General features: G+C 43.2%; 1 protein-coding gene and 1 long non-coding RNA gene across 3 annotated transcripts; both read right to left on the reverse strand.

Annotated features, from left to right (window-relative positions):
- Positions 1-1,192: 1,192 nt before the first annotated feature.
- On the reverse strand, positions 1,193-1,877 carry LOC135389808 (uncharacterized). Its single transcript, XR_010421592.1, has 2 exons — positions 1,817-1,877; positions 1,193-1,407 (listed from the first exon to the last, which is right to left on the reverse strand). It is a non-coding gene; the product is annotated as an uncharacterized LOC135389808 (long non-coding RNA).
- A 1,430-nt stretch (positions 1,878-3,307) lies between these two features.
- Positions 3,308-18,756, reverse strand: LOC135387808 (palmitoyltransferase ZDHHC14-like). 2 transcript variants are annotated; one of them, XM_064616951.1, is made up of 11 exons: positions 18,216-18,756; positions 16,216-16,376; positions 15,394-15,552; positions 15,194-15,331; positions 13,839-13,890; positions 13,621-13,723; positions 13,037-13,146; positions 11,969-12,062; positions 11,240-11,384; positions 7,347-7,394; positions 6,114-6,203 (listed from the first exon to the last, which is right to left on the reverse strand). In XM_064616951.1, the coding sequence occupies exons 1-10, from the start codon at positions 18,431-18,433 to the stop codon at positions 7,390-7,392; spliced, it is 1,185 nt and encodes a 394-aa protein (XP_064473021.1). In that variant the 5' UTR covers positions 18,434-18,756; the 3' UTR covers positions 6,114-6,203; positions 7,347-7,389. The 2 variants fall into 2 exon arrangements, with proteins under 2 accessions (XP_064473020.1, XP_064473021.1); XM_064616950.1 differs by lacking the exon at positions 7,347-7,394 and having other exon boundaries at positions 3,308-6,203.

The following is an 18,756-nucleotide window of genomic DNA, read 5'->3' on the forward strand; positions in this document are numbered from 1 at the left end:
TTCCATAAAGAACGGTCCGGAATGATATGTACTTGCATGGCAGAAATAGATCGTACTGTAGAATCACAGCTGTTGTCTTAGTCGTGTATGGGTTTAGTATGATTTATATCAAGCATCGCCGCAGAAACAGTCTTTTAGTGAACGACAGCGGTGCTTTGCCTCGCAAATATGGACACACCGAAGCAGCCCTAAATACTTCACGCAATTAGATCACGCTCGTTAGGACAGTTAATCAGGTAGTGATGTAAGCTTAATCAATTAAGTTACTTAGAAAGTGGTAACACCTCCTTGAGACACAGGACTTATCTCTTTTTGAAGTACAGCCCTTCTATGTTTGTTTGCTTCTTCCTTTATTTGTTCTGATTATTTGCAGGCGCGGTTGTGCCAAACTGAATGTCCTTCTCCAGCACTCACATGCTTTTGTTGAATACAACTGCAGCGTGAGAAAAGCTGCTTGGGGACGGGGTCCTGCTATCCAGTGCTGACTTTGTCATGCTTGTTATGTGGAGCATGTTCCAAACAATGCAGCTCCACGTATGGTCTTCAAATTGCAACAGGACTATTTGGAGGTTGAAACAGTTGTGATTTTGTCATTTTGGCCCTCGTGTACCCAGTCTGTGAAACGCAAACAAAAAAGTCTAACACGATATACTTTTGTAATGAAGATCACTGATGATGAGTAAAGAGAATATACGAGTTCAAGTTTATTCAATATTTTATATCATTCATTATATTATTCAACATTTTATGTCAAGTTTATACAACATCAAGTTTATTCAAGTTCAAGATTTATTTCTTGCACTTATGCGTTTCAGGATACAGTGAACGTGCAGGGAGGTCGCAAAAGGCTACATTTATTGTTTTGTGACCTTGCTACAATGGCAATATATATTTTAGGAATGACAATGGTCAGGTACGCTCTCTAAATTTGTAGCACTCAATTTTAGGTTGGAATGAGCAATGAATAGCAACTTCCCCACTGATATTTTCTCATATATGCTAAATTTTAAATTTAATGTGATCGAATATATGATAATATAATAATAATATATAAGAATATAATATGTGATAAATGAATGTGATCAACAGTACATGTAAACAACATGAGTAACCAGAGAAGTGCATTCTCAATAAATAATTGTCTTCTTATAGCGTATATGTGCATGCCTATTAACTGAAACAATTATCACAGTTCCCTGACAAGTTTTAATTTCTGAGAGTGTACTGTAGAGGCTGCTTAGATCTACAACAGTTCATACAAGGTATTATATACTGTGAATGCCTTTAAAAATCCCATGTGACACACATGCCTTTACTTTCTGGAGGTGCTGTGGTAGTCAAAGTCTGTGGACATTACGCGGGTTCTGCACCCATTTCTTGAGCGTGTCAAGGCAGCTGTGAAGTAACCTGCATTGATGATGATTATTCCAATTTTTATGGTGCATCAACAACAAAGGAAATAATACATCAGAACATTGGTTTGGGTGCAACCAGTTAAAAATGAATATGTTGTTTAATAAATGCATTGGACAAATGTTAAAACATCAGTTTAAAACATGGTTTACAATCCCTTTATCTTCTAATAATTAAAAAGATTAAAAACTATTCTAAAAAGAATATGGGGAACTCTTCTAAAAAGAATTATAATCTCTAATTATTATATTGCTGGGTGAAGGAGCCTAAAGTGTAAGGTGTGTTTTGTGATGTGAACATGTAAGAAAATATGCAAAACTGAGAGAGGCTAACCACAGTGCGTGCACTGAGGTTGTTCCTTCCTGTAAAGTAGAGACCAGTGGATGAGGAACGTGATACTTACCTGTACACCCAGCCGTATCACACTGCACAGATTATTCACTGGGCAGCCCTCATGACGAAACCTGTATTGAGAGACCACTTTTGCCTTAAAACTGCTACAAATAGCACGACACGCTACAAATTATTACTATCATAACAAGCTGACGATACAGCTCAGACACAAAGGCGTTATTCAAGTCGCGCCACACCACCGTTACGTAGGGTTCTTTGTCACAAATCAAACCAAGGCACAAAACAATACCAATACATGAAAAAATGTGACAATCGTGGTCTTATTATGACGTAATACCGAACTTGTGCGCGAAGGTAATTCAAAGAAATGAATGTGACACTTGCTTCCGCAGAGAACACCGTGTACCATGCTAGCAATGCATGCAAAAAAGCACTCGAGTGTTCGCACATATATTGATGACAACACTACCCGTGTAGTGTAACATGTTCTTTCAAGCATATTATGCACTCAAACTGTATTTGCCGCCGGGTAAAATGCAAGTGTGCTCGATTGAACGTTGGAAGAGCGATCAAGCAACCTGCATCCAGTGCTCGTTTTGGGCAAAAAAACACTTCATAATGGTCAAATAAATGTACAGAATGGACGCCTATTTATTCCTTGATGAAGAGTGACTCACCTGTATAAGTTTAGGCCCTGTAACCTTGCCAGTACGGTTGGTACGACCGTAATTGCAAGAAGTTGCCATGATCGCTGCGGCGGCTGTTGTGGGTACAGTAAGATGGCGGCCGGTTTCTTCACGCTCGCGCTCCCTATCCGCGATCCAGCCTTTTACAATCGAGATCAGTGGACCGAAGTGACAAACTGGTGGCGCCGTGATGGTGATGCGGAGAAAGTGCGCAACTCGTGGTCTTTTCTTTTTGTTTTTCTGGATAATCCAAAGTCTTCGCTCTCTGTCAGATTTTGACTTCTCCCAGAGTACAGTAGAGTAGAGTAGTGAGCACCTAAACCCTTTTGATGCAGGGTTGAATTTTAAGTGGAATCATAGGTGTAGTGTAAAAATAAATTTTAAAAAAATCCCAGTTGTCCCATTCGACTAGGCGGCGCTACTCGCCTGAGCTACTCCTTCGCTTCATCGGTTTCGTTTTCGGTTTTATGATACATCTCAGCAATAGCTTTTTCCCAGTCTTTTATTTCCCCGGCACCTCCTATGTTTTTACGCAGCCGTACGCACGTCAAAATGAATGAAGCGGTCATTAACGATCAGCACTGTGGTGTCAGCCACTTATAGGCTTGCCAGATCTCTACGAGAGATCCACATCCAGACCCTCGGTTTAGGAGGAGGGGAGGGGGGGGGAGGTAACTGTAATGTTTTTATTCTAGGCTAGGTGATGCGAGCATTTTTATTGTTTCTATAGATGATGCTGATAGAATACGCAATAAGCAACAGCATCGGAAGACAATGCACATTAACCAACAACCAGCCTTCAACAAATCCAGGCATGTTTTCTTGAGGAAGCTGATAAACGTGCACCATGCCCATTAAATATATCAATATACTTTATTGTCATACTCTTAAACGAGGAAGTTTGATGCCATAAAAACCAACGCCACCATTTCCACAAAAATATCTACACAGCCGCATGTAAAATTATATACATTCAAATATGCAACATTAATATTTATGTACACTCACAGACACACACATTTTTATTTACTAACACTGCTTACTTGATTCCTCAAACGCCCTGCATCTGTGTTTTCGTTAAATGTTACTTTGGCTACACAACGAGTCATTTTCTTTCTTTCTCTCTCTACTACCTCGATAAACACACCACAATTTTCTGGCATTTAAAATGTGATGCTGAACTGTTCGTTCTGACTTACACAGAGAAAAAAATCAATATATATATATATATATATATACACAAAGACAAGCATATAAATACGACATTTGTACAAAATAAAAAATCACAACTACTACATTCTTTCAACACTTTTATACCATAGTTTATCCAAGAGATGATTTTCAAATCGAGAAAATGAAAGAAATTCTGCCATAATTTGTCAACTTTTCGTCACAAAACTGAACCGCTGAAGCGTCTACTGGGTAAAGAATAATGGCACTTCCGCTCTGTAAATGCAGAGTAAAAATACATGGCATGCAGACGTCTGTGTTCGCTTATGGCTGTTAAACGACTCAAAAGATACCCAAGGACATGTAACAGCAGAGGGACACCGTACATTTAGAATGTCATAGTCCTTTTATTTTGCACAGCCAGGCAACAAACACTTGGTCAAAATACTTGCGCGCAACTCGTGCAGTCTGAAAGAATCTAATGAGAGATGCTAGAATAAATTTGCGAGACTGAAATCCAATGATTTAACGAAAGCGAAAGAAAAAAAAATGTATTCCAGCCAAAAGGTCCCCCTGCCACACGGGCACAAAAAATGAGATTAAGTGCTTAATGCCTTAAGTCTTTGGTGCCACCCACAGATATCTAATGACATTTGTCTGGATGACAGTTTCTGCTTAATGAGATCGTCACAAGGACATTCTTGCAGGACAAGACTATTTCATAATTTGAGGTTGCACGAGTATTCTTTCATGAAAGAAAAGCTGGAGCCATGACTTTTCGCCAAAGGGGCAGCACAGACATCGTGCCATCTAATGTCATTACACGTGCGGCACGACCTTCGCGAATAATGCCATTCGGGACCGTAATGGCGTCAGACTATAATGTCATTTGTTCTGCCTGTGTGGCACAGGTACTACACAATCTTTCAAACGTGCAGCTCACAAAAACGTAGGAACATATGTCACAAGATCTCCGGATGACCGACAGGCGTAAACATTAGAAGACGAGACAAAAATAATAATAATAGAGGAAGAACATGAGACAAAAGTCTTGTGAGAAGGCTGCCAAACCATTGTAGATGGATAACATCTTCTTATACTTTGAGGCACCTGTTGCAATAAATTAACTTTGCACACTTCACATTCTAAAGCACTTGAGCAGCAGTAGATAGCTCTGTCTGTAAGAAGTCTTGCTTGCTTTGTTCCAAACCTGAGTTAGTACACTGCAATTTCTGTACACATTCGTATCGCCATAACGCAAGAGCAGTTCTCGAAACAGAAAACCACATAAATATGTTCCAAAAAAAAACATATCGTCACAACTTAGCCACGTCTTTGAGTCTCCGTCCTTTGCGCACTCCTTCTCTAATGTACCGCCAGTGGTGAAGCATATAATACGCACATGCTCAAATATCATGCTCGAGTGGTAACAGCAATAAAAAGATTTCCATTTTACCTCGCGCACATGCACACTTCTAAATCGATTTAATGAGCTATCCCTTACAAAAAGCCGGACAGAAAATATTTTGTTTGCTATCTTCAATTAAGCTGCACTCATAACGAAGGTACGTACCGTGAAGATGGCAGACGTGTCAACACCAGACAGAACTTAAAACTACATCACAGCAAGAAGTAGTCCATTAGTAGACAAAGTATTGTATTTGTGACCCAGCCAAGTGATCCCCCAGCAGTATAGAGAACTCCCCCCCTCGTCCCAAAAAGTCGTTGTCCAAAGTGCCTTTGTTTTCAACATTTACAATGGGAAGCCAAACGAGGCCAGATTGAACACATAACGGCACATACGCACGTGCGAAGTGTTAGTCGCTCTGTTTTCTGTGAGCATGTTGTCACACTAACTCTGTGAAATGGCGCACGGGCTAAGGTAGCCATGCGAAGAGTTTTCTTACGCTTGAGCAGCCCCAAGATGTGCACGGACAACGCAAGACCTGCGCCAACAGGGTACTCGTAATGGGTACCACTTGTCAACTGTCCACTTGTATGCGGGGCATACTTACACAGACGACTAGAGCATTGTTGCTTGAGAAATGCTTGAATGACCAATTAGATGCCACATCTGAGTCAGCAAAAAGCAATCCCCACTCTGCAGCATGTTTCAGGTCAGGTACCCCTCCAAGATTCGGTACTCTGGCTTTTCTTATGTACATGGCCCTGTGTTTGGGTACTTGGATACCCAATCGGGTATTTCTTTCCTTAGGGTCCACTGCTTGTCCACTGATGCAATTGTACTTGTAACTAATAAAATGTAGGTAACGCAGGCAGTGCACTACAGAAGCGCTCAAGTACCCATTTAAAGACATCCCTTCTGAGATGCTTCAACGATGCTCTAAATGGGACCTCCCTTTCTTTCTGTTCAGACTGAGCTCTGCTTGAGCAGCGACATCTGACTACCAGCGTCCACTCCGAATTCGTGGTCGATGCTGTCCGGCAGGGGACCCTTGGTGGTCAAGCCGAGCTGAGCTGGGTACCGGGACTGGGGCGGGACCACGGCCACGGGGATGTTGCCTGCCCGCCCAGTAGCGAAGGGGAGAGTTGACGAGTGGTCGATGCAAGTCACGTCACCTGCGCAGAGGACATCATTCGTTTCGTCACTCTTACAAGATGCACACGGATTGCTCATTTTCTTGGGAAAAGGGATGGACTGTCTGCTCTGGGAGCCAGATGTACCCCTCAAACCTCTGTACTCCTACGGTTGGGTACCCTCGCGTGGCCCGCAGAGACACCCGCGCTGCGAAGCGTTGAAGCGGGGGTTCGAGACATCGGGTCCCTGCGCCTCGCACTCAGCGTCGACGCTTGGCGGTGCAGACGTCTCTGCGGGCCACATGATCATGCGTTACGGTTAAGTGTGGCGACGCCTTTACGTACTTTCATTTCGGTACAGTCTATAGCATGGAAGAAAATTAAAGAAGGATTAACGAAGCACACGAAATACAAAGGAGGACTGCGAGCGTTCACCACTGGGCCGCGTGCTTCATAGTTAGAGAAACGTAACTTCTCGTTTCAAATATTGTATCCATTATGAAGCCCAAAAGCGTTACCTGCAGTTGAGTTAGCGTATCTCTGCGTAAACAATTTTCGGAAACCGACACTACAAATTATGAGGAAACATATACAACGACAACACATTAAACGCAAATCTCTTCTTTTCCCACAGCTCTCACGCATTGTTGGTTAAAGGGTTAAAAAGAAAAATTGGACCATAACCTTCTGAAATCGAAGACACTTTGGTTTGCGCAAGTCAGGAGGAGAATGCAAACATTGGACATGCTAAAAAGATATTTATTTACAATGCTGCACAATTCTTTAAAAATTATTACAACTTGCATACTACTTTTTGTACTACTTGCACGCTACATATCGCTCGTTGGCCATTTCATTCTTCAACTCTTCAACGCGTATTGTTCAACATATTTCTGGCGTGCTATTTCAACTGAAGCATCGTACAGATGTCGCCGAAAAGTAAAAATAATTGTGAGATTCAGGTTGCCAGGCGGCTGTCAGTATGGGCTACACTATGGGCAACGCCGTCTGTTCCAAAAATGAAATGCTGGTAAACTACCAAAGTTGACAACCACAAGCTATCTACGTGGCACTAGAAGATGCATGTCCTAGGTCAAGATAAACACGACAAGACGGGCAACAATCATTCTCAGAAGTCTTTCATGCGGAAGATCTAATGACTATGTGACTGGGATAGATACTCACATTGCAGTGAAGCTCACCCAAAGGGATTTAAAGAGAGGAAACATCAACCTGAAAACCATAGTTCCATCACCACAGGGAAGGGGGGGGATGCTCATTCGTCCATTCGAAATAATTGAAATAAAATGGAATGGATGAGCATTTGGTACAGCATGCCATGCTACAAAGAAGTAGATTCCATCCTCATGCGAGAAGAGTGTGTTAAAAGTAACCGAGCGAAAAATCGTAGGTCGTCAGAGACAGAGGTAAGTCACTTAGGAAGGTAACTAAAAGGTTACAGTTACAGCTCTAGACTGCAGAATTTGTAACACAGTCACAGTTAAAGGTTATTTTTCTTTACGCGTAAGAACCCAGTTACTCAGCCATTTGAGAGTTATCTTTTAAGAAACAAAAAGTCTGAGCAAATCCAACTCTCAAAAACTTCATTTCGGCGCTTGCATCGTCCAGCCGCGATTACGTGCGACAATCGTTACACTTTTAAACCGTGGTTGTTTTTCACAGTAATCGGCAGTAACCGCCGCTGCAGTCAAAACACGTCCCTTACAACAATAGAAACCCGTTTAACAGGAGCACTGGATTCTGGCTACAATGTCCAAAAACAGTGACGGAACAACGTTTGGAAACTGACGAGTGGAAAAGTATTGGCAATACTACCTAAGTAACTTAATTACAGCGACGTCAAAAAGGTAGATCAGAGCACAATTAAAAGCACTAAAAACAGACAAAGATGTACACAGGCGGATAGCGCCATCTGTGTGTCCGTGTCTTTGTCCGTTTTTAGCGCTTTGAATTTCGCCATGTCGTACCAACAGGCACAGTTTGATGCTTTAAGGGGGAATCACTTCTTCGCAAGACAATAGAGAAAGTTTGTTCGCACACTGCTCAGAAACGGCGTAAAATATCGTCAAAATAGAAGTACTGGCGTGTTCTCTTTGCTTTACCCTCATCAACGACACATTTTGTAGAATTCCAGGACTATCCGTCGATTTGTATTGAGCCTGAATTCGCAAATATTTTAGTGCGCGACACTCTATCGAGATGGCAGCGCATGTTCGAGACGCGCCAAACTTTAATTTATTAAAAATCAACGGCACAACCTTGTCGTCTAAAAAATGCGTCATTCGCTAGAGAAAAGCTAAGAGAACACGCCAGTAGCGATTTTATGATGACAGTTTAGGGCGTTCACGTGTCTTGCGCGCACGAAAAGCGCCCATAGATTGCTGAAGAAGTGATTCCCCCTTAAGATCACAGCAGAAGCCTCAGTGGAAGTTTATTAGACAGCGTAAGAACTATCACTGTTACAGCAACACAGCCATCCCGAGGCAAGTCTGTGCCCGGGGCAGGCTAAACGTGAAGCGCCTCCCACCCACCCTCCTTCACTGCTCCGTAGACTCAGAAGCTCCGTAGACAAAGAAAATAAAACGCTCACTTGCGCCGTCGAGACCATAAATTCAAATTCTCTTCATTCTCGCTTCATACTGTCCAACCAACCTGCCAGGGCCAACCGTTTTGTGCCTCTCGCCCACCCATCGGAATGGCCCTGTACAGCGGACACCAAAACCTTCCAAAATGAGGTTCAGGGTGCTAAAAATATTGTTCAGCTCCACATTTGTTTCTGTGTGTTACGAAAACACAGATATATCAAATTTTATGTCACACTGATGACATCTCACTGAGGAAGTAATGACCAGAAGCATATTTACTAAAACGGAAATTACACTGGCATCTCTTTAAACGAAACACCGAAGGGACCACGAAAATCTGTTCCATTTGTCAGGAGTTCCATTTACTGAGGAAATGTGGTGTAGGATTGTTTCCAGAAGTGCACAAGCTGTAAACAACCGTTACGCACATTACTAGAGCAAACATAGTTTACAAAATGAGAGATATTGGAGAAAAACGTAAAATTGCTGCCTGCCTTTTTAACCTTATGACTCGTGAGCTCCAGAAATTGTTTCCTACACCTCTATGAACTGCTTCTTCTGAAATTCTCCCCGATATTTTATGCAGGAAGAGTTCAAAAGCTTTTGTTGAGGCAACCAGTACCCAAATTGTTAATAATATCGATCTTCTTTGCAAGTGTGATCACACAGTGCGCGCACCGACATCGGAAATAAGCGCCTCAATACCCGAAATTTGTCCAGCGAGTTCCATTTCCTCTTTCATTTACTCTAAGGTGCCAAAATTTTGATTCCCGATTAACGGGACCATTTTTGCATTGCGTAAATACAAGAACAAACAACTCTGTAGCTGCTGTTCCATTTTAGCAGCAACCGTGTTTAACGTTTCACTGTACAAAAGTGCACGTTATGTGTCACTGTAGAAGAGCACCTACATAAATGCTGTAACAAAGTTGACGAACAAACTCCTTTTATCAGGGAGTTGTTTCCCCCTGGGTCCTCGACCCGTATATAAATGTCCACGCGTATTTTAATTCTACGTGTCAATAAAGTTCGCGATGCACGGTTCACGATGTTGCTACAAAACTAACAAAAGGCCCTTTATACACACCGAGCATGATGGGAAATATAGGCCACCGGAAATGTTAAGAGGTCAGTGTTATTTAAATTGTTCGTTACTTTGTGAGAAGTGAGCTATGTGTATGTCACTTTTGATACGATTTGTCGTTGTCTAATGCTTCCTCCAAGAAACCATCAAGCTTCTTTTTTTTTTGCTACAAACGCTGCGTTTTATCTTGGAGAAGCCCTATTACACGGGTCTTTTCACGAGACAGTACATTTCACTACTTGTCTCCAGGCGGACGGAAAACCTTTCACGCCCTTGCGCAGCTGACCCTTCATGCTCGTTGGTGCATATGACACAGACATGCTACAGACCACAAAGTAGGACCTGACCCGGACACCAAAAATTGAACAGGGAGACCCCAGTGTGGTCCATCCAACTGGCCTCATTATGTGAATCAGCAGCAAAAACAGACAGAGAAAAATTCTCAAACTGGTCCCCAGTCAATGCAAGCCCGTGCTCGTGTTGGTCTGGCTACTTCAAAGATGACATTCCTTTCACGGAGCAAAACTCGCGCTAATAAAAGTTCTGAGGTACAACTATGATACGCCTTTACTTCGTGCACAGTATACGGGTTTTGAGTATTACGGATTGTTTGGTCGTGTCCCGATCAAGTGCGAAGAATGCAAACTGCGTAAATACTGCGAGTTGTAGACAAGCGGTCTTCAGGTCAGGATAGAATGAAAGAACACGATGCAGGAAGATGAAGAGATACACGAACACGAACAAGTACTACGTGAAGTAAAGTGGCACCATCATGCAAGGAAGCACCCGGTACGAGAGTAGCTGTAAAGTAAGTACGGCTTAACTTGTAAGGTTGAACGTAGGAGTAATTTAAAATGCTCAACAGCACTGGCCAACGACTCAACTGCCTTCGATGCAGCTAAATTCACAAACGGTTGTACAAAAGATGGGCTGTTTCTTCGCCTCCTCAAGTATCTGCGTACCTTTTGACTGTCAAACTTAGCATAACATCTCATTTTCTGCAGCAATTTGAGCTAAACCCTGGAAAAACCTGAATGGACATTGTTACGTGATAAAGCGAGGGTTTTAATTTCTGCAAAATCCCACAGGAAGGAACTACCAATTACTCTCATTATCATCAGTAGTGCTTGAATTTGCAGCTAGTGGCAATGCCTTGGTGGGCAATTTTTGGGCAGTATTGCTCGTGAGATCCTTCCAAGTGTTCACCGCTCAAATTACGGAGCAAAATGAGATTTCGTGCCAAGTTTGACCCTTGAAAAGTAAGCAGATGTAGCAAGAGGTTAAGAAAGGTTATTTTTGGGTGGACTGTACACTCTAGCGCAGGTTAAAAAAAAAACGCTGAAAGTGCCCAGGAAGACGGGGATCACCTCGCAGAACACAACGCTTACCGTGTGAACCAAGGTTCTGATAAGAAGTGTCCCGCGGATGAGCCGTCCCGTTGGCACGCGGCAGCGTAGAACGACCCGTATGACCCGGTCCACTGTACGCCACGTGGCTCACTTTCAAGTCCAACGGAGGTGCCGGAGCAGTGACCTGCGCAGTGTACAATCCTTGCACCTCATTGTCTTTCGTGTTCTATATGGACCTTTCAATAGTGCTATTTCATTGCCTTCAGAACTTCAGAACAAGGTACTGGCAACAAAGACCTCACAATTCTACAATGGCATAGTTAAGATAACGTAATACTTTAGATAATTTAGCGAGTATAATGGTACTTATACGCCGTACTGACCTCGTAAGCGACTTCTTCGGTTTCCTACTATTTCCCGCTTTATCTGACGGAAAAATTTGCTTATCTCATCACTCAACCTTATCTAAAGAGATGCGACCATATCATCGTATAAAACAACTTTTATTAAAAGATTCATCGAGAGAATACTTCCTTAACTACGTCATCCATCATCAATCAACTATAATACTCTTATGCTTTAAAGTATGGCACGTCCGGCGGAGGAGGCGACGCTTGCTCCGTCGTTCACATCTACCCGTATAGTTCACATTATTGCACGTCCAATGTACAGTTTATAAAATTGTGAAGGAGAACACTTTTTTTGTTTTCCGCATGCATTCCCGAGCAGTGGTGGCTACGTTGGCAGCGCAGTCCCCGTGTTACACACCCGAGGGGGCACGTGGAACGTCTTCACCGTGCCGTAGCTGTCTCTCACGACCGGGACACTTTCCGGGATGACCACTCCGCGACGGTCGATCATGCTGCGACAAGAGCAGACACGCAGGTTGGTGAAAGGAACGTTGATGATGATGATTCCGGTTTTTATGACACACGGACAACTGAGGTGCATCGGAACTGCGGCGAAATTATGACCAATTAAACTTGCGCATGGACAGTGATGGGAATGTGATCAGTTAAAATTATATACGATGTCTAGTAAAAACATATTTACAAGGGCGTAAAACGGCTGTATAAAATTACGAAAGATTGACCGTCCCAGTGTCTTTCAAGAAGTTAAGAACTCTGCTAAGAGGGACGATGGCCTCTCTACCGAGCAATGTGCGAGGAATGTGGAAATAGACATTAGAAAGTACACATCAGCAGCCTCGGATAATAACCGAGTTAAAAGGAACGTGCAACTGTGACTAGCAGCAACCCGTTACGTTAACGACGAAGAGTGGTAAATACGGAGATCCGATGACATCTGCCACCGATATTTCTGACGGGGACAATTTATTCTTGTATTGGGCTCAGTAAAAGAATCTCTCGATCTCGGGCTTCCGCTTCAATAAAGATACAGTAACAAGTTACTATGTTGGGATTTGTAACTGCGATTAGTTAGCTTTTTGTTTTTGTGAAAGTGGTGAAATTGAACTGCAATTTAGGTACTCAGGCAGCGCCACATTTTTCTACGCATCAGTTACCAAATGTCATTCTTTGGAGCCTCACGAGCTCAAGTTAAACACCTTTTTAGTGTGAGAAGAGATACGCTTACTGATCTACTTACGGATGAAAACTTGAAAAAACAAGTACCGCTTAAGTTTTTGAGAGCTCCATTCACTCATTTGTTTCGTAAAGTGCAACTGTAAAGTAATTCAGTTTCTCTAATCTGCTAACTGCTAACTGCGATTAGTTACATTTCGAGAAAATATAATGACAACTCGATTTCCGCAAGCTGGCTGTAACTTTTATAAGTAGCTCGCACACTAGTCGTAATAAAAACAAGCGCAATTACCTGGGTGGCGCAGGGCTACATAGAACAGAAGCACAATTGCTTAGAAGTGACCCTCTGCTGTAAGGGTTATATACATCCTGCCCCCTCTTGGAGGAAAAAGAACCTTTGATCTGAAAAATTGAACAGGTATTACGTAAGTCAATAACAATAGCCATTAACGGAAGCAGTTACTGTGACCAGGGTGTCTACCAAATCGCACCCTTCAAATTCCCTGACCTTTCCAACTTTTCGCCGACTATTTCGAGCGAATTAATTCCCTCACCAAAACAAAAGGTAACTCGGTACTTGCTGCTACATTTTGATACAGATTTACGATAAAAAATATAATTTATCGAGTATTAGTCAGGCTGACCTACTTTTCTGCTTCTTGAGCTTGTCCCCGCTCAACTACTGATCCACACTCGCGATTCGCTGAGCACCGCCATGGCGTTTGTCCGCAATTTTCCCTGACTCGAGCTGCTTTTTGGCAAATTCCCCGATAACCCCCAGACTTTTCCCAGTTGAATCAAGATTCCCCTTTACATTTCCCCGTTTTCCAGGCTGGTAGACACCCTGGTGACGGATAATATAGCGATGTCGCTCACATCTTCGTTGGTGGTTTGATTAGAAGTAGTGAGGTACGTGTGGAATCCGGCCAGACCTAAAATGGACCAGACGGAGAAGAAGCAGACGACACCTTCCACGATAGTGCACGCAATAAGGTTAAGGAAGAGAGGAGATACATCAATCGCGCCATTTCCCTCCAATCACCTCTGCAAGAGAATCGGGAGTACCAGAGCAGCGAAGCAGGAACAAAGGATATCTGGCAGGAGATTTTTTTATGGCTTCTAAAAAGGAATCTTGGTCACGTGCCACTGAAAAGGACAACGACGGGCAAAAAATCACTCAGAATTTACTCGTTAGTTTGTCTTGTACCAACAGTGACAATTTAAATTGTCGTAATTAATTAAAACAGCAGAAAGTGGAGGCTTTTGAGTGAGATAGGCCGTAGAAAATGCGTAGAGTGAAATTTTGCTCGATTTTTAATCTCTCTTCTACAGGTCCATAATGCTCACAAAAAATTCCAACAAAACTTCAGACCCACGGCTACCGGTCTGCAAAGTAAATCCACATTTAAAGAAAATCCACACGAAAATAAATCCACATTCCTGACCACAACCTTTCACCGATTTTATTTGATTCGGGCAATTAGGAAAACGTAGCATTGTGCTAAAAAAGTGACGCCTTGTCCCCCCCGGTAAGGAGTGGGCTATCGTGCCCTGTCATAGCCAAATTAGTCAACCCTAAAGCCCTGACTGGATGCATTAAAATTAATTTCCGATTCGGAGACATCAGGCAACACTGTCCCTACAGGGCTGCCTCCTATCGTCCGGTCAGAGACACAGACTGGGAAGGTCCTACTCCCTCTCGGAGGAGCCCAGACTATTAAGCCTCGCTGGCTCTTTAAAAAATTGCTGCAAATGCACTGCGTCTCCTTTGTAACTTAGTCTCAAGTAGCACTATGAGTGTTATCTACAGGGTTAGCCTAGCAATCATTACACATTTCGATCGCACCATCAAAACAGGATGCCCAGTTTATCTCGCCCAAACTTTGCAGACTGACAGCCATTTGTCTCGAGTTTTATTGGAATTTTTTGCAACCCTTACGGTGCTGCGGAAAAAAAAAAAATCAAAAATCATGCAAAATATCACCCCACGCATTTTCTATGACCTATCTCGCTCATTTTATTGTATGTGCGCTTCATTTTTGTATCACCACACAGGTGACACCAACACAGAAAAGCAGATTAGCGCATAACCTCAGTATGTCACAATGTTGCAGGCAACACCACCTGTGTGTGGTGATGTGAACACGAAGCTGACACGAGGAAAAACGGCAGCGTTTGTATGAGATGGGCCACTGAAAATGCATGAGGTGAGATATTGCTCGATTTTAATTTTTTGCTCCGTACGACCGTAACGCCCGTAAAAGAATGCAAATAAAAATATCTGACAAATGGCTATCCGTCCGCAATATTTGGGGTGGGCCGAAACCCTGTCTTCTATCTTTACAACGTGATTGACATGCGTAACGTTCACCCTGTAGATTACAGGATATCTGTCTTCCTACAGACAGCAAAATACGGAAGCATGGGAGGAAGAGCCACAAAATCTCACCAAAGACGAGATGCGTGATGACACAGGAGAAGACGAAGACACACAGGAACGCCAAGGAGATGATAAATATGTAAAAGTACCTATAATTTCTTTTCCCTACACAGTTCCCCACCCACGGGCAGTGGTGGTCGAACCTTTCTGCAAATGGGGACACAACGCGTCACTTCGGATGACACCAGACGGCCCGCTCGTTTGCTCACCAACACAGTTATCACAAAGGCTGCAGTGAGAAGCTCTGGGCGGCCGAAATATCTTGCAGGTGAAGCAGTACTTGAGCTTCACCGTCTGACCGCTGACCACCACCTCTTTAGTGCGGGGAGGTGGACGGAACGTTGGGGAGCTCGATCCATTGGGTACTTCTGTAAGAAGTACCGTTTCTGTACCGTTTGGTAACCTCGTTCCAGACGCAGGGGCGGATTTGAGGGGGAATCACTTCTTCGCAAGACGATAGAGAAAGTTTGTTCGCACAGCGCTTGGAAACGGCGTAAAATATCGCGAAAACAGAAGCGCTGGCTTGCTCTCATTGTATTACCCTCGTCAATGACACGTTTTGTAGAATTCCGGGACTATCCGTCGATTTGTATTGAGCCCGAATTTGCGAGTATCTTAGTGCGCGACACCCTATCGAGATGGCAGTGCATGTTCGAGATGCTCCAAACTTTTCAATTTATTACAAACCAACGGCCTAACCTTGTCCTCTAAAAAATACGTCACTGACTAGAGAAAAGCTAAGGGAACGCGCCACTACCAATGTTACGATGATCGCCTTAGAGCGTTCGTGTGTCTTTCGCGAACAAAAATCGCCCACAGATTTCGGAAGAAGTGATTCCCCCTTAAGGGTCTGCCATGGGGGGCGGGGGGGGGGGGGGGAGGTCTTAAGGAAGTTTTGTGCTTTGCAGCACAGCATCATCAGGATATAGGGTTTTTACACAGGGACCACAGCTGTATGAAGGGGTCAGCTCCCCCTGCCCCCCTTAAATCCGCCCCTGTCCAGACGATCGTAGGCGGAAGCAGGGACGTACCGATTTGTTTCTCAATATCCGCCGCTTCATCGGTGGTGGCCCTGGGGATGACCCCTGGGTCACTAAAACTCGTTCTAAAAAGGGAGGACATGACAAACAGGAAGAGGAAACCGGCAACAGCTGGAATCGCAGGGCTGATCTCGGTCGCTAAATAGGGGCAACTGCAAAACACAAGATCAAAATCAACTTCCTGCTCTCTTGAGAATTCACTCAAGCTTCGTGAACTTGTTTACAAAAGATCCACTGTCAAGGACAGGCCTTCAATTCCTTCCTGCTCCTTAAGATGTAAGCGTACAATGTTGGTCGGATTCGATACCGCAGAATGGGGTTTATTAGGAGCAAGACGCAGGGGTGTTAATAATTAGTCTTCTAAGAAGCATCGCAAAAAGGAGTAAAAACAATGTCAAATTGGTGACGAGGAAGTAATTCAAAATGAGAAGACTGTTAGGTGTGTCCATGTAATCAGGTCCTGAAGAAGTGCAGTTTCAGTGACGAAAGACTCGTAATTAATAAATAGATAGATGCTCCTAACAGTCTTTTTCTTCTTCTTTAATTTTGAGTGACTAGCTGCTTCTAAAAAGCATACAACATAACAAGAACAGCCAACAAAAACCGAAACCTGTATTTTAGTGGCTGTCTTGTATTAACCCCAAAAGTCTGAAAATAAACTTTACAGGTAGCAGCAAAGCCTTATTCAATGACCTGTAAAGCAGGATTCTAATGTGCATTTGGAGGACAATGCTGCGTATGATTCTCGTTGAGTGAAACCCAATACACACCAAATGAATCAACCGTGGAGTGGAGATGTGCAGCTCCAGATGTAATCATCCAAATTTCCAGCATCAACAAGTGCTTCAACTGATCCCAGGTTGTGTGTGCAGCATGCTGTCCAAGGTCAGACCCATCCTTGGTGTGATTAAGTTATTCCCAAAAATTTCAACCGGAACGATAAGTTATGAAACGCTAGACAAAAAAGTAGAGAACTCCGACTTAACGTAACAAAATAACATGGTTTACTCAGACGTTTCGTCCGTCATGCGACGGACATCATCAGTGTACCTTTTTTTCCATCTTATCATCTTTTTTTTGTACCTCGTTAGTTTGTTACGTTAAGTCGGAGTTCTCTACTTTTTTGTCTAGTTATGTCGTCTCCCGGCTTTTGGAATATTTTTTGCAGTTATGAAACGGCAGAAATTTCGACCTCTACAATTTGCGAATCAGGTATTCAACCAGTGCAAAAAATTTCGGTGTCTGGTTTGTAGTTGCGTTTTCGCATTTCGGAGCATTACAGACATTACCCTCATTATCTTTAGCAAAACAATTTGACTAAACTCTCGGCAATACGCATTTTATAATTTCACATTCTTCCTGCGCACAAAAAGCAAAATGCCACACAGTTTTTCTGTGCTCGGCATATTTTTGTGCCAGCACGAACCCTCGGTTCAGAAACAAATAAGCCGGAACTCAGTCCAACTGGGAGTAGAGTACCATGAGCTAAGATAAGATTACAGGGTAGCTGTATGTACCTCCATTATCTGAAAAAGCGTCGCTTAGGCAAGCACCTACTACGTAAATACTGCATTACTTCTGCCTTTTCTCCGGGTAATCCCCACACTTCCTTGCTTACACAAGCAAAGTGATAGGACAGGAAGTGTAGGTAAGAAATTGAGTTTGATAGCTTCATGAAATTCAAGGAACAGTGTGCGCGAAAAGCATCTTGCTCGTGGCAGAAACGACATGTATATCTGTACGCGAAAACAAAGTCAAATTTCAACAATTTCAGAAAAACTTTCGAAAACTGTTACGATTAATACATCATCAATTCGATAATCGTCCCAAGAGCACAGTGTACGCAAGATCGCGTGTCTTATTCAGTACGTCGACTCGCGCACGGAAACGAATGTGTCAATTTGGGAAACATGGACGTGAGTGCATCAACTTGTGCAACAAACTTGCGAATATAAACCGGACAAAAGCGCTTGCCATCCACAGCTACTTACTCAAAGACGAAAAACAGCGTGCAAGTTCCAACGATAAGCACCACAGTGACGTAAAAGACGCCAGTTTGCCTTGCCATCATAAGTCGTCCATCACAGTAAAATTTGTTCCTTCCCGGGAACACTTGCCACTTTTTCACCACTTGCGGCATCCTTCGAAGGTCTCCGTCGACAGAAGGCAATGTTGTGCACACCTTCGTGTAAGCCGCCTCGCTTATCATGAGGCAGGACTTGAGGAAGGGACGGCTTAACGTTCAATCCTGCCGAGGCCCGCGTTTTACGACAGGGACCGCAACTTCTCCAAGATGACCTAAAGTTGTTGTTAGGCCTAAAGCAAATATCTCCAATGATACGAAGCGTTCGTTCATTTTTAAGTAAAATTGTGTGGATCAGTTCACATGTTCTTCACTCGAAACTATCGCAAATTGGGAAGATGCGGCCGTGGATAAATTAAGACAGACTGATGCATCTGTGTTCCCGAAACACACACATACACAACCATAACAAACAAGCAGAAACACCAGCGCTTTCACGTTTGGGGTTT

This window comes from Ornithodoros turicata, chromosome 3 (assembly GCF_037126465.1).
Source record: "Ornithodoros turicata isolate Travis chromosome 3, ASM3712646v1, whole genome shotgun sequence".
NCBI lineage: Eukaryota > Metazoa > Arthropoda > Arachnida > Ixodida > Argasidae > Ornithodoros > Ornithodoros turicata.

What these genes read in the sequence shown, in the direction of transcription:
- LOC135387808 (XM_064616950.1), bottom strand. Translation starts at nt 18,433, where the DNA reads ATGATAAGCGAGGCGGCTTACACGAAGGTGTGCACAACATTGCCTTCT. An exon ending in ATCAAACCACCAACGAAGAT is followed by an intron (nt 13,147 to 13,620) that starts GTGAGCGACATC and finishes TCAATTTTTCAG; the next exon opens with ATCAAAGGTTCTTTTTCCTC. An exon ending in TCAGAACCTTGGTTCACACG is followed by an intron (nt 6,204 to 11,239) that starts GTAAGCGTTGTG and finishes TCCTCTGCGCAG; the next exon opens with GTGACGTGACTTGCATCGAC.